The sequence below is a fragment of the Mytilus trossulus genome, chromosome 4 (assembly GCF_036588685.1).
Source record: "Mytilus trossulus isolate FHL-02 chromosome 4, PNRI_Mtr1.1.1.hap1, whole genome shotgun sequence".
Taxonomy (NCBI): Eukaryota; Metazoa; Mollusca; class Bivalvia; order Mytilida; family Mytilidae; genus Mytilus; species Mytilus trossulus.
This window is the reverse complement of record NC_086376.1, coordinates 10,272,501-10,289,027: the sequence shown is the minus strand read 5'-3', so window position 1 is coordinate 10,289,027 and position 16,527 is coordinate 10,272,501. Positions and strand designations below refer to the sequence as shown.

Genomic DNA, 16,527 nt, shown 5'->3' with positions numbered 1-16,527 from the left:
AGCAAAAATGTCTATCAATTCTTCGCCATATGACGTCATGATAAACAATAAATATTGCTTCTACTTTTCTACTATATATATATATGCCATTTGACATTAAGAATAGTAAAAAAGCCATAAATAACAAGATAAATACAAAATAATAATAGGTATGACCAACCTTCCCTTACCTCATTTACAAAATAATGATAGATATGACCCAACTTCCCTTACCTCATTTACAAAATAATAATAGGTATGACCCACCTTCCCTTACCTCATTCACAAAATAATGATAGGTATGACCCACCTTCCCTTACCTCATTATTTTTGTATTTGGTGTGTAGAAGTAATCATTTTCAAATACTAATAACGATCTATGTTTGAACAAAAGCTATGTTCAATTCTTTTCCATCTTCCTTTTAATCCTTCGCTTTCACCCTTTAGCAAGATTAACAATTATAAATAACGACGTAACAATCCAAATTATGAATAGATAATATTCAAGTGAGGATATAAGCATTACCTGTTGTGTTCCAATATTACCAACTACAACTGACACGGATATATCTTTTAACTGATAATAAGTCGGCTGACATGTCCATTCTGAAAATATAACTGTCTTTGATAATGGTTTAATGGTTTGACGTCGGCTTCGAAAACAATTTTTCTGCTTTTATAAATTACTAGTAACCATTGACTGTGAGAATGTATACTGACCAATTTATACTATCTTGTGTTCATAAGTGATATACATTTCTGAATATAATATGTTTTGATAAGTGATGTACATTTTTGAATATGATATGTGTTGATAACCCGTTATTTTCTCTTTGGCAAATTTCTCATTTCTATTCTCATTTTATTCGTTATACATCGAAAGAAAACGGAAACATGTAAAAGCCAATAGGAAGGTAAATAACAGCATTGTGAGAGGAAGTAATCATCCATGGTTTGCATCATTTTTGTTATAGAAAATAAACATAAAATAAATAAACATAAAATTATTGTCCTTTGTACTGTGGTGGATAGTGGTTAATTGTCAGTTACTGTCTTATGCCATCAAATTATTTGTGATTTTGAGAATTCAATGATATTTGTAGATCTCAGATATGTAATGTCTCATTATTTTCAATTCATTTTAGAATTCATAGAGATCAAGCTTTCCAAGACACAGGGCCTTGCATAATAAACCATGTTATACTGTATTATTTTTGTCAGTTTTCCTTTGGTTGCTGTATGATTGTCGTTCATCCCACATTTTATTGTATTGTTTATGAGAAAGAAGTGCTAATCAAAGAATGTGTTTTCTAAATCCTACCTGGAAGAGAATCATTATCAGGATTCAGTTGTAACATCTCTTCCCTTTCAAAAGCCTGAAAATATAAAAGAACAAAATAAAAGCAGCATCAATTAGCATAGTTTAAGCTTCAGAAGTTATTACTGCGTGTTGCCAGCAAAGAAAATAGTATGAAATATACTTTTAAAAATGGATCTAGTAAAACATGATAAAAATCTCTATTATGACAGTAAATATAATTGAACTAGATTTATCAGTTTTCAAATACAATAACCTCCAGTCAGACTCTAAATTGTCACAGAAATCGTTATTACTTTTTTATCAACAATAAATTTAAAAATGAGAGAAGTGTGTACAGTAATTTGTAGTACATTTGGGATACCATAACACCTATGTTGCATTACAAATACATTGTGACACGGGTTATGTTCTTCTCATATATGTTATGATGTTATAATACTAAACCCCTAACGGAAAATGATTGTGCCTGATATTCATATGATGAAATCATAATCTTACAATCAGTTTAAATAAAGTCATTTTAATTCGTTAATGGAAAATAATTAACTTTTATGAAATACTGTATAGAAAAATGATATAGATATAATAATTAGATTCAAGTATGCAAATGTAGTACAATGTACTACAACAGGACTTACCCTGATAGTATCGTTGTCATAACAGAGAAACCTGATATCTTTTAGAGACGTTTTACTCAGATCAAAATGATGGACACAGTCGTACATTGTCTTTGCAACAACATCTCGAGGATAGTTGAAATTTCCTGTTCCGAGCGCAGGAAAAACTATAGACGTGTATGTCGACGCTCTATGTAAACAACTGGTGACACATTTTGATAAAACCTTTATTAAAAAGAAATGCAGGAAAATCGTCATTAGAATTAAAATCGATGTGATCCTTTATTGACCATTATGAAAACCTCATCTGAAGACAACCTGTTCGTACACTTATTTCGTTTACATTGTTTACCTTTTTAATTAATCAGTTTTTACATTTTTAATTCATCAATTTTCAAATCGCTGATTTAAGACCAAAACGAATAAAACAAATAAATACCGATACATAGAGATTAATACATGGCCTTTTCCATATCAGCCTGTGAATCATCCAGAGACCCCCATATCGGCCCGAGACGGAGTCGAGGTGCTGATATGCGTCGAGGGATGATACCCAGGCTGATATGGAAAAGGCCATGTATTAATCGCTTTATCATATACTTCCGACAATAGTTTCATGTAAGGTGAATAAACAAATCCAATAACTGAAACAGTCAAAAACTCCATAAAGAATTTAAATTAGGAATCAAATATACTATAATTATCCAACCACAACATTACTACATGTACATCCATATATATGTATGGTAACATTTCCTATAGCGGCATTTTGAAACATTGGGAATTTGTAGGAGTTTTTTTTATCATTATTACTCCATGTTTGTTGTACTGTAAAAATTGTCAATGGCATTTGTTAGCAAGTACTAAACTCTCCCCACAAAAGTTCCCGTAAATTTGACGTCGTCATAAAAGTATCTGACGTCACAATAGAAAAGAAAACAATCGATACCAGAAACACCGGAAGAAACTTGCACGAGAAGCACTGTTATGGGTTTTTGCACGAGACGCCCTTGATATGGGTTATCAGCCAGGGTGGGAAATTATGGCTTGTGTACCTCCGCCTCATTACACATATGCAAAAGGTATCATATCAATGCTAAGTATATGATAAATGTAAATACTTAAGCCTTTAACATCTAGATCCAACGAGACTTTAAGCATACCAGGATGTAACGTGTACAAGTTTCGCGAAATTCAATTAATTTCACCCTTTTTACAACCATTCTTTGCATGCCGGGATCGCTATCAAAGTTTTTGAAATAGTGTAGTATATTACATTTTAACATAATTGTTTTTATTTTAAACCTGAAATATTTTTACCAAACATTTCAAAACTGTTGATATCACTTACTTTCTCAAAACCAGGCTTCCAATTAAAGAGAGCAGCTAGATATAGTTCTGTACACTGCAGTTTGTGTCCTTTAACGACAGCAATATCACCATGTTGAATCCCACCTGTGTATTTCTTCTTTATTTCGGCTAAAAGTTCGTCTCCAGCAACTTTTTTTATACTTTTACCTACTGGTCCTGATAAATCTAAATCTCCATTTGAAGAACAAACTATTACATCGGCCTACAATAAAAATCCTTTGTTTTTGTCATTTTTAAAACTTTTAAAGGACTGAACTAAAACTTTGCATAAAAAAAACCAGCAGATTGATTGAATTTCATTTACTCTTGACTGCTTTAAAAAATGTTTTAAAATTTATTTAATCTTTTTTTTTTTAAATTTTCCATTCAATATGGAACGAAGTATGAACACTTGTAACGTGTTATTGTTAGAGGAACTTAAAATTGGTTTGTTACTAGCCTTTTGTTGTCCAAGATCTTCTCTCTTAATCAGATAAACTGTAGTTCCATTGCTGAATACCACTGGACCATTTTTGGACATAGGTTTTGCTATTGTTTCTTTTTCCTTCGACTTCTTCTGTTCTGACTTTTTTCTGTCTATATAAAATGGAAATTCAATACTTCTTTAAGAAAAAAAAATGTTGTGCTATCTTGTGTTTAGTACTATATATAGGATTGGTTTTTGTTTGTTGTTTTTTGCACATGTATATGATCAAATTGATTTACATTAAGGTTTATGTACCCATCTGTAGCCATTTTTGTACGAATTTTTCAAACCTCAATTGTATGACTACAGATATAATGAATAATAGAGATAAACCATTTAGTACACATTCCAAGGGGAAACTTGATGCAAAGCATTATTTTTTACTGTTTCATTGCATTTGATAGAAAAAGAGGACTTCGTGGCTAATAAATCAAGATTTTTATAGAAAATCCACAGCCTTTAATATAGAGATTTTTGTTATAAAATTTGAAACATAAATTACTCACTTGATTTTCTATGATGCGCTAGTGTTTATTTTTTACAAAAAGTTCTAAGCAACCTGTAAATTTCAAAACACCTCGTGCTGAGTCACTATAGTCGAGCGCACCCACAAAGGTGTACTTGATTTTGGCCATATTTATATTTGTTTTAACCAATAACTACATTTATAAACTTATTTTAAGGAAATCAATGCTGGCACTGCATGCAATAATCCTATATATATCAGTCATCAAAATGCCAAATATGAGAGTACAAGGATAAAGGCTGTGGATTTTCTATAAAAATCTCGATTTATTTGCCACAAAGTCCTCTTTTTCTATTAAATGCAATGGAACAGTAAAAAATAATGCTTTGCATCAAGTTTCCCCTTGGAATATGTACAAAATGGCCTATCTCTATTATTCAGTATATCTGTAGTTTTGATACAATTTAAGTTTGAAAAGTTCGTACAAAAATGGCTATAGAAGGGTACATAAACCTTAAAAAACAAATGTGTATATACAAGGACGATAAGCCGAGATTATCCCGATTTGGTGATAAATCACACTCAAATTTGACGTTTCAACTTGAGATTATGTGATCAAAATAGACGATTTGATATTCTCTTAATATCTTTTTAATTCATAAAAGAAAAAAAATACTAATATACTTATTTTTATTTATTCAAAAAAAAAGAGGCGAAATATATCAAAGAATTATTCGACTCAAATCGATTATAAACTGACAACGCCATGGCACTCGTCGAGTTGCTCGTATTAATAGAGCTTTCTTACAAATTGACGAAAGGTAAGTATGCTTGACGAATCATACGTAAGACTCGTTTTAGGGATACTTTATTTTGACATATTTGAATAATAGTCGTGGAATTTCGGACAATTATCCTACAAGCAACGATACTTGTTAAATTGGACTTTTCTTATGATATATTTAGAATTTCGGGACGTACGATAGGTTACAATATGATACCACCAGATCGAAGGAGGTAACACTACAAAATATCCTAAAGACATCTAGTAGTCAGCCGAATAAAATGCCCCATAAAGACTAAAAACCGACCCCTCCCATACCCTTCAATATAACAACGTTGCACTGTTATACCTCAGAAAATGTCAAAGCTAATACATTGTCTTCTTCTCTTACAGAAAAATAAGAAAAAAATTAAAACAAATACTTCCTTGATTCAAAATTTGCAACGCTCAAAATAACAAAATGAAAATGAATAAAAATGATGATCTTCATACTTTGCCGTATGCTGGTGCTCGTATAATAACTTTTGAATCATCGCCTCTCCTATGGTAATATTCATTGCCCCTCCCCCTAAAAGTGTATATATATAATGATACACCGCAGCAATGGAACGATTATTTTAGCGTATAATTGCGTTTTGCCTATAGTCATGAACATTCATAAAATATTAGCCACTGGACGATAAGTGACAACTTCGCGTCTATCTTCCAAACATGTGTACTGTTAAATCGTCATTATAAAATCCACAATGTATATGGTGCAAACTAGTAGATTTATTTTCTTGATATACAAAATCTGTTTTTCTAGAAGTATTCAACATTACTTTTTAAAAACATTGTAACATCATTTTTTTTTTTATCAAATCTCGATATTCCCCATTGACAATTTCCTGAAAGTGTACTATAAAAAACAAAAAATAAATGTGAATCTTGTCGTTAAATTTAGACTAACGTACTTCAATAATACCATTGAAAAGTTAATCGTGAAACTCGTGCTTAAAAAATTCCCGCGGAAATGTGTGTACTCGTGGTTTACGTAAGTAACGTATCGGACGTAGGTGTATTTGACACTAGTTTTCTCTGTTTAATTATTTTAAAATCGTGTATTATTTGCGATATTATTATTTTTGAAAAAAAAACTTGATTTAGAAAAGAATTTTGCTTTATTGAATAAAATAAAGTCTCTTTTAACTGTTATTGTGGAAATGAAATACCTGCTCTCTTTACGTTCGTTCGTACCTTTCGTCAATTTGTAAGAAAGGTCTATTGGTACACACCGTTCCACGTTATATGTTAACAATGTTTACACCCATATTGAATTCCACTTGATTTTCTAAAAACATGTTACTTTAACGTTTATTAGATAAGTTTTAACGTTTTTTAAGATAAAAAAATAACAAGAAACCTAATTTTTTCATCTGATAAAAAATATTTAATACCGTTTCGTTTCATGTCTTCAAACGCTTGGCGCATGGTGTATTCATCGTCTGTTTCTTTCAGCCTTGTGTTACTTTTAAGACTTTGTAAGCTATTTGCTGTATTGACTTCCACAACTGTTCTTGAGTCCAAATCTATTGGATCTAAAAAAGCAGCGACTGTGTCTGGATCATTAAACAGTAAATGCAAACCTGGTTTCGATACGTTGTAAATTTCCTTTTGTATTTTACTGATTATGATGTCAAGGTCTAATTTTGCAGTTTTTATTCCCTCTTTAGTGCCTTGTACTTTAACTGAATGATCTCCGAATGTTATTTTTAGTCTATCATCACTGTACTTAACCTCTAATTCTTTTAGCCAGTCCTTGCAATGAAGCTTGAGAAATCTTAATTGGAATTCATCTGTTACATTTATATCTTCTTCATTGGTACTATGTTCGTTGATGAAGCTTTGAATCTGAGTAATGATATCTTTGATCACATCATAAGTTGACGTTACAGTTATTCTAGTATCTTCAGAATCATCGATGATGCAAATATCTGTATATAAATCTTTCAAAGCGGTACATTTTGCTTCCCAGTCACCAAGTTCGAGAACGTGATTGTTGGAATCATCAAGTTCAATTGTACGTTCGACAACATATTTTCTTAAAATGTCTTCAATATCGTTTTTATTTTCTTCTTCTGATGTACAAATAACTAACTCGTTATGTTTAACCTCAAATGTGGCAGACATATTACTTTCGAGTAACTTTTTGTCAGCTGAATTTGCAACGACTGTATTTTGTAGCAATTTACAACAGTGGTATGCACTATTTTTCATTGTCCAAATGTGGTAACTGTTTTTCTCTGTAAATATTATATGTTTTGCCCTTTCAATGTCTTGTAATTGACCCGTAAAAGAAATGATCCCATTCACTTGGTCCAACTCATACTTGAAGTCAAATGCGATGTCATTGAGTTTTTCAAATTTATTCTCTTTCAATAAAAGCTTAACTTCTGTCGGTTGCAGTTGTATAGAACCTGAAGTGAGTAAATTTTCCCTGTTTATTGTCTCTTTTATGTCCTGTAATCTATCATATACTTGATTGTAAAAGCTTTCAACGATATCACATTTGCCAATGAATATAATTGTAATCGATCCAGGCTCTTCGGGAATGACGATTTTCAAATCCTCTGGCTTGTGCGCTTCTTTTGATTCATTTACATGCCTCAAACACAATTCTTTTGTGTCCTCAGGAATTCGAATCTCCCGTTTTTTTAAATTTTTGACAACACAGTCTTCCCAGGCCTTCTGTATGTCTTTTGTCCACTGTTTGACTTTTTGTCTTACATCTTTCTCTTTAGAATTCAGGATACATTCAATAACTATTTCGTCTTTGATTATCATATGAGCGTGATGCTTCTCTAGAAGTTCATTGCATTCCGATGTAATTTCAGTTATATATGATTTGAGAAGTAGATCCTCGATACATGGTTTAAATGGCGCAGGAATGGCAACTGTATGTAGGCTTTGATCCCAGAATATGCCATGGCTACAGTTGTATAAGATCGATGTTGTGATACAGTTTCCTTCTATCGTTATCTTTGGTACTTTTACAAATTCATCAAGATCTAAAATATATGTCAATTTTAATTTCAATTCATTCAGAGTTCGTAAATAAAAACATGTTTCTAACCTGATGATGCTATTATCAATGATTCATTGAGAGATTCTTTTTGAGAGGCAACTTTAATCAAAAGTAAGCAAACCAAAGCGTATATCAAAGCTTTTTAAACTACATATTCTATAGAAAATATGAAAACTTAATTGACGAGTAATGTACTAAATCATTTCTTATATAGCTTGTATACCCTTAAGAATCAAGCTAATGTATATCCATCAAAGGAAAACAGCTTATTGGAAACTCAACATATACCCTCACGACACTTATCAAAGAGGAAATCCTGGATAATCATAGGTCTGTTCTTTGTTCCTTTGGTATTTCAACCAAAGATGAAGAACTGGATCTTCCATCACTGTATTGGATACCTAAACTACATAAGTGTCCTTACAAACAGCGGTATACTGCTGGGTCTTCCAAGTGCTCCACAAAACCTCTTTCTAAATTATGAACATCCATTTTATCAGCAATCAAAGACGGGCTTCAAAGTTATTGTGAAACTGCCTATTCTAGAGGTGGCGTGAATCAGATGTGGATACTTAAAAATTCCAAAGATCTTTTAGAGTACATACAATCTAACTCTCTTTCATCTTGTAACAGTATTAAAACATTTGACTTCTCTACTCTTTACACAAGTATTCCACATTCCAAACTTAAAGACAAATTAAAAGAGTTGGTATTACTTTGCTTCATAAAAAAGAATGGCCAACGTAGATACAAGTATCTTGTCTTAAGGAGGGATAAATACTTTGTAAAGAATCACTCTGATTCAAACAAAAAATTCTCTGAAACCGATATTATCAAGATGCTTGATTTCTTATTTGTTACGTTCGGAGGACGTGTTTTTCAACAGACTGTCGGCATCCCAATGGGAACAAACTGTGCCCCTCTACTTGCTGACTTGTTTCTTCATTATTATGAGGCTGACTTCATGCAGGAACTTCTTAGGAAGAAAGATAAGAAGTTAGCAAAATCCTTTAACTCTACTTTCCGCTATATAGATGACGTTCTTTCACTAAACAATTCAAAATTTTGTGACTATGTGGAACGCATCTATCCCATCGAATTGGAGATAAAGGATACTACAGATACAGTTAAGTCAGCTTCATATCTTGACTTACATCTAGAAATTGACAATGAGGGTCGGTTGAAGACAAAACTTTACGACAAAAGAGATGATTTCAGCTTTCCAATTGTGAACTTTCCATTTCTAAGTAGCAACATTCCAGCAGCACCTGCATACGGGGTATATATCTCTCAATTGATACGATATTCCCGTGCTTGCATTTCCTATCATGATTTTCTTGATAGAGGGTTACTGATGGTGAGGTTGAAATCATCCCTTCGTAAATTTTACGGACGCCATCACGAGTTGGTTGACCGTTATGGAATAACCATTTCACAAATGATATCGGATATGTTCCTGACGTCGTAACTTCAATCCCCTTCTCTTTCATGAATTTGACCTACCGAATTAGACTATTTACCGGATTTGTAATCACATAAGCAACACGGGTGCCGCATGTGGAGCAGGATCTGCTTACCTGTCCGGAGCACCTGAGATCACCCCTAGTTTTTGGTGGGGTTCGTGTTGTTTATTCTTTAGTTTTCTATGTTGTGTCATGTGTACTATTGTTTTTCTGTTTGTCTTTTTCATTTTTAGCCATGGCGTTGTCAGTTTGTTTTAGATTTATGAGTTTGACTGTCCCTTTGGTATCTTTCGTCCATCTTTTATTGCTTTACCTTTTAATATTTGATATTACTCCTTGTATATCAAACATTTCAACTATTGGAATCAAATCGAAATTCAACGAGTAACGCGATACACTTATATTCCTTATTAATAAAGATAGCCATAATTCATGTCATACTTTTATTTCCCGACCGAAAAAAAGTTCTTTAATCCTAAACATTAAACACAACCTTGTTCTTTTTTAAACCTCACAGAATGCAACCCATCTTCAGTCTTGCGCAGTCTTGAAATAACTAGATTCTTCGCAAGAAGGTAGGTTTTGAGAGACTTCTCTGACAATGGTTTGTCATCAAAACTGATAATTGCACTCCTTGGGGGGTCCAATTCCTCAAATACGAGTGAACATTCCTTTATTTTTCTTGATTCACAGGCTTTTGTAAGTGCATGTATTTCTGCAATAAATAGTATAAAAAAATAATAAGGGAATAAAACAAACCTTTTTGTCAGTTATGAATTTATATTTCGATTGGGTTTCACACATTTCTTACATTTTGGTTGCCATGATGTTTTAGAAGAAACAGTTCATCAGAAATTATTAAACAGACGAGTATCATTTACAATCATGAAATAGTTGGAATTTACAAACCAATATTGCAGCTGCATATGAATTTGTTATTCTTGCCGGAATGAGAGACATTTCCTGATTTTTTAAAGACTTTTTTTTCTAAATTTTCATAAACTATACAAGATAACTGCCAAAATTAACATACTATTCGCTAATGCTATTTCGAATATGCAGAAAATTGATCTGTATTTTGTGAATTAATCAAATAATTTAGCGCCGCAGCAGACGAAAAGAAAGTTTATCTTGAGATTTCAAGATTTTTTGTAATTTTGTTTTGTAATATTGTGAGATATTGAGATATTACAGCTGAATCTGTTATTCGTTTTGTATGGTACTCTTTTTACTTAGTATTGTGTTAGCCAACTTTTTAAGAGAATAGTAGAAAGCAATGGTAAGACATGAAATCTTAAAGTTGATATTACATATCTTGTTTTATTTTGAAAACTAACAATAATAGAAAACCAATGGTTGCAAAAATAAATCGGACAAAAACGTCCTGTCTAGAATCAAAACATAATAGTTTTCTTTGTAGTTTTTTTTGAAAGGGAGCTTAAGATTGTTGTGCACATAATTTATATATTTAATAGTACCAATTCTATGTTTGAATACAGCAATTGCATGTCCAACATCAGCCTCTGTCCTAAAAAAATCTTCAGCAATTATGTCTGCTTTAGCACGACCTTCTAGATACAGCATTATCGTTTCATTACTGACATCGTGCGGAATACCAGTCACACACACATACATTTTCTTCTGTGGGTAAATATAATAAATTAAATTCTCCGTTCTTACATGTAACTGTTTTCAAACTTAGTTCGTATCTTGACTATCCTGTTTATGCCATCAATGTTTGTCGTACTTTAAAACGTTGAAAGTAAATTTACTCTCCTTCATTTTCCTGGCGCAACTTTTTGTTATATTTACATGCATCTTTTTTACCACAAAATAATTTATAGCACGTTATTTAGATATTGATAGCATAGCAAAATCATGATTATACTGCATGAGACTATCCAAAGTGGCGTAGAACATAATTTCATATTCCCTTCTTGGTATCATTTTACCCTCTGAACGTCGTAACTTTCTCGTGTAACTGTTCGCGCGTTTAATGTAAATAACGTTTCGAATGGGTTTTTTTCTTTTAAAAAGCGATAGTTAGTCATTTTCGTGTTCATCATTCTGAATGAAATGTACATAACATTGACTCTTTTTTTCTCTTTTTGATATCTCTTTTCAAATAAGTGATAAAATTGCCATGTCCTGTCAACAAAACAGAATATCAATATTGTTGACCACTATAAAGTTCAAATATACGGCTAATATCCGAAAAGTTTCCCTAAAAGAGGGACAAAAAAAACCAGATGGACATTCAAACTCATATGTCGAAATAAAGAGACAACGTCATGGCATAAAAAGAAAAAAAGAACCAATAGACAAACAGTAGTACAGAACACACACCATAGAAAACTACATACTGAGAACAACGAACGACAGTGATATCAGGTCTTCGGGAAGACTAAGCAGATCCTTTTCAACAATTGCCACCCGTCGAAATAGTATAACCAAAAGAAAGCAGCAAGTAAAAAATGGTTCTAATTTATTTGCATATGGTTGTAAAAAAGGCATTGATTCATTGTTTTTTTTCTTACTACATTAAACTAAATTACTTACTTTTTCACAACTTCTTTCTGTAACAGAATTAAAGAACTGATTAATAATAGCCGATATATTGTCTTTACGATTGGCACTAGTGACTCTTGGCAAGAATAAATTGCACCCTCACTCACTCACTCATCCTCTTCTTGCCTGTCAGCACATAAGGCCTCAACTGGCTTCCGTAACTAGAGGGTTTTTTTTATGAGACGAAATAGTCAATCTTGTGCTCAATCCCCTAACCTGGAGGGCCAGTGGATTTGTAGTTGAGGTTCCATTTCCCTAGATCGAATGCCGGCTTAGGCCTTCGAGCAAAGATCTACCCGGATTGGCATCAGAGGTGTCTCTACTAGATGGGTTGTCTTTCTGAGCTATCAACCCCAATCTGACTGGCTATTTAACCATAGCTGGGACAAGGTTAATGAGTGTTAGGGCATATCCACACGCCGATGGACCTACACACTGCATCTACAGGGCCCTTGTTGCTCCCCGATCTCCATCAGTAAAGCCTGGCATCGAATGATACCAGTATCCTTGTGTTACCACGAGGAGGCACCATTTGAGTCTTGGTAGAGTAGAGGCAATGTACTGACAGGAGAGACTGATGCACTCTGCTCTCTTTTCACATACAATGCTAGTCAGCGACATAAATGCACTAGACGCATATCACTACCCTGTGGTTTTCACCACCAACACACAAAAATAGCACCCTGTGTATATAATTTTTATCTGCTACTTTCATAACCCGTAACTGGTTTGATAAACATTACCTCGGTAGTCTCGTGGTAACGAGTTCGATTCGAGTGCGCAAGGTCATGGATTTGAACACAAGTTAGGTCAAAACAATGACTTTAAATAGGTTTTTTTGCTTCTACCACCACACGAGCATAAAGACGTGAGAGCCAAAAAATATCGAATAAGAGACATAAAAATATGTCTGCGTAGGATGGGATGACATGTGTTCTTGTGACCTGTTACTAATGAATTAGAACGTTAAAAAATCCGTAGAATGTCGTCTAATACAAAGCAGAATACACTATTCATATAATATTAACATGTTCTAGTTCTGAATATGTGATATGCAGCTGGACGTTAAACAGCTATCCATCATCATCAGCAATACTGATTGATTTTCCTTTTTGATGTTATTGTCAGCTTTCTCTGATAAGTTTTGGGGTAAAATAACTGTTTATTAAATGTTTAGTTATTCGATGAACTAAGTATTGACTACTGTACCGGAGAAATAACTACAACCCGCTCTCATAGTTGTTATTTATCAAATTTTGAACTTGGCGATTATCTGTACACACAATTGTCTTAATTTGAGCATCACTAATGAGTCTTCTGCAGACCCTGCATCAGGTCCAATGACCCCCCCCCCCCCCCCACCACCCCCACCACCACCATTTATTTGACAATAATTTACATTAATAAGTACTTTATAAATTAACGTAAGGAAGTTGCAACTTATTTTGCTTGTATTTAATGCAGTTCTTTTCAAATCCAATCTATCAATTATCTAAAAATGATGGTAAATTATGTTCAGAATGAATATTAGAACTTTTGAAATAACGAAAAACTAAAATCTCAAAGTACGGTGCAATCAAAACTGAATGACAGCTAAATGAAAAGTTCATAACTGTTACGTATAAATATTTATGCCATTTTAGAAATGTTTATGTGAAGTTTTAATTTTTTTTGTTTGTACACTGAACGACAAATATATGCGACGTATACAAAAAAATCTGACGTCAGACACGCGAATTAATAAATGGGTTTGTAGATATTTTTGTGTTCTGTTAAATTGTTCCTTTATCAAATTGTTACACGAGGATGACTACTGTACCAATATTTTGACTATTTTATTTATTTTGTCTGTTTAGTTCACGTTTCATTGTAAATATAACGGAATTTGATGATACTGTCATCAAAGCGAGAGTGTTAGCGTTACAAAAAAGGTTTAATCCACCATTTTCTACATTTGAAAATGCCTGTACCAAGTCAGGAATATGACAGTTCTTGTCCATTCGTTTTTGATGTGTTTTGTTATTTGATTTTCCATGTGATTATGGACTTTCCGATAAGATTTTCCTCTAAGTTCAGTATTTTTGTAATTTTACTTTTTTTCTTGAATAAAATAGTACTACCTTCAATGTGTTTTGATTTCTTTACTTCATTATCTTGTTTTGTAGTTTGTGATTGTAATACGCAAGTTTGTTTCTTTTTCTTGGAATGTCTGTCTTCTGCTCTTGGTGGCTTTGTCTTTTTTAGTGTTGTACTTGGCTTGTCTAGTGTTGTACTTGGCTTTTCTAGTGTTGTACTTGGCTTGTCTAGTGTTGTACTTGGCTTGTCTAGTGTTGTACTTGGCTTTGCATTTTCCCTTTGGTCTGACTGATCATTCTCTGTTTGCAAATTATGACTTTCTGGCAAATTTTGCTCGCTGTTATCGTTTGACTGATAAGGCCTTTCATTTGAACCAGCTTGTCCGAATTCATAACCAAACCTTTGACTTTGTATATAATGACCAATCGGTTGTTGTGGACCCCGATATGGAGGATAATATTCTGGGCCTACATGTATTCTTGGCGATGTAGGATAATATGGTGGATACGGACCTTGTTGGTATTGCATGCGTTCTTGGTACGGGGGATACTGCATATATGGTATTCTTGGACTGTAAGGATGACCATGGTAATGTTCGTAGTACGCTCCTTGACCTCTTGGATTATGTAGACTATTTGTATAACCACTGATTTGTTGGCGTGGTGTATTGTTGTCGTGAGATACATGTTGGCCCCCAGGAAACGAATAGGGATTGGCGTATGGCATGTCCCTGTTAAAAAATGTTTGAACACTTGTCAAATAACAAGACTAAAGAAGAAATATTTCAACAAATGCTCTATTACAAATGCATCATTTCTCCTATTTTCCTTTTTCCTGTATTTTTCTTGTTTTTTCATGTTTTTAGCTGGTTGTTTTGCATGTTTACGTTGGTTTAGTAAGCTTATCATAGATAAATACCAGAAAGCTTTTCTTAGTCATTTACTGGTATAAGTTTCACAATCAAACCACGAATTAGTTGATTAATCAGATATGTCGGTGTCTCAATTATCTATTGATATGTGTGGGGTCTAAGATATCGGCTATAAATCTACGGATTAGATCAGATACCCGATTATGACTTTCTCAGTACGACAAACGTTGTACTTTTATGACGATAAAGAGACGAGGATTTATATAGTAGAAAGATAAAAATGTTTATATTGCAAAATACTATCTTGCAGCATTTGTGCATTTCTTTTAATAAGGAAATTTTAATTAAACTACAATAATAGTGCCCTCTTAATAAAACAATTGGCTAGTTCTGTATAAATAAGTGCAATAATTACTAAACGGTCTTATAATATTTGTTTTATTTGTTCAACAGCACTACATCACTTCATGATCAGTTAGTTCAATGTATATTTTAAAGTCATATCTTACCATCCATAACATGCTCCCGGTTCTGGAAACTGAGTTGGTACATTATAATTTGTACCATAGGTCTGATGTGTTCCTGAGTCAAGTCCATGTTGGTCATGCTGTCTTTTGCTTTGTTCATCCGCATCTACGAGAGCAGCAGGTATTTGAATTCTTATTTTTGGAGCTGATTGTGGATTCCATTGACCAACAGACTCCGATTCCGAGATATTACCTTCGGGATGAACATTATCCTCATGTAATTTGTTTAAGTTTTGGTTTTCAGAATCCCTATCCATTCTATAAAAAAACCAAAAAAAACTCAAGTAACATACAAATCTTTTCATAAGGATTTGTTCAGAACATTTTAAGAAAACAACAAACCTTTTTCTAATGTAAAGACGTCTTATTGTTTACCCTTAAACAATACAGCTAGTTTACGCAGTGCAAGATATTTGAAATTTAATATGCAGATAGATCTTTGTAGGGTCCCAATACCTCGTCGAGATTGTTACTACGTGGTTTTTTTTCAAACACTAGTAATAAATATAAGTTTAATTAATTTTTCCTATAACTACTTGGAAATGTTAAGCAATATTTCCCCTTTCTTCAAATAAATAAAAGCATAACCACCAATTACGAATATTAACCAAACTTGATATGGAAAAAAAAGAAATAAAAAAGGGACTGAACAGTACAAGTTTAAAATGGTTTAATATTAGACAGTAGGTTTTTTTATAACGTCAACATTTCTTGAGGAAACTATTTGTATGTACGTTATTTTTTCTTTCGTATTATTCATTAAGTCATTATTTCATGAAGGACTTTAAGAAAAAGCTTGCTGGATAGGCGGATGCACTTATTCACTTGAACAAAGAGCAGAAAATAACTTTTAAAAATTATACACTTGAAGGGATATGTAATCATAAGCACAGAGAGGACGACCGTAAAAGCCTCCAAATTATTAAAAATAATGAAACAATCTAAAGAGTATCT

General features: G+C 32.9%; 1 protein-coding gene across 1 annotated transcript in view; it reads right to left on the bottom strand.

Annotated features, from left to right (window-relative positions):
• Positions 1 to 16,527, bottom strand: part of LOC134716417 (protein mono-ADP-ribosyltransferase PARP14-like) — a 57,671-nt gene that overhangs the window by 16,972 nt on the left and 24,172 nt on the right. The window contains exons 2-12 of the mRNA XM_063579413.1: positions 15,556 to 15,831; positions 14,220 to 14,905; positions 12,091 to 12,107; positions 11,010 to 11,172; positions 10,025 to 10,246; positions 6,441 to 8,051; positions 3,728 to 3,864; positions 3,269 to 3,490; positions 1,939 to 2,142; positions 1,301 to 1,355; positions 506 to 585 (exon numbers count right to left, since the gene is read on the bottom strand). Coding sequence (XP_063435483.1) covers positions 506 to 585; positions 1,301 to 1,355; positions 1,939 to 2,142; positions 3,269 to 3,490; positions 3,728 to 3,864; positions 6,441 to 8,051; positions 10,025 to 10,246; positions 11,010 to 11,172; positions 12,091 to 12,107; positions 14,220 to 14,905; positions 15,556 to 15,831 — 3,673 coding nt within the window. The remainder of the gene's footprint in view (positions 1 to 505; positions 586 to 1,300; positions 1,356 to 1,938; positions 2,143 to 3,268; positions 3,491 to 3,727; positions 3,865 to 6,440; positions 8,052 to 10,024; positions 10,247 to 11,009; positions 11,173 to 12,090; positions 12,108 to 14,219; positions 14,906 to 15,555; positions 15,832 to 16,527) is intronic.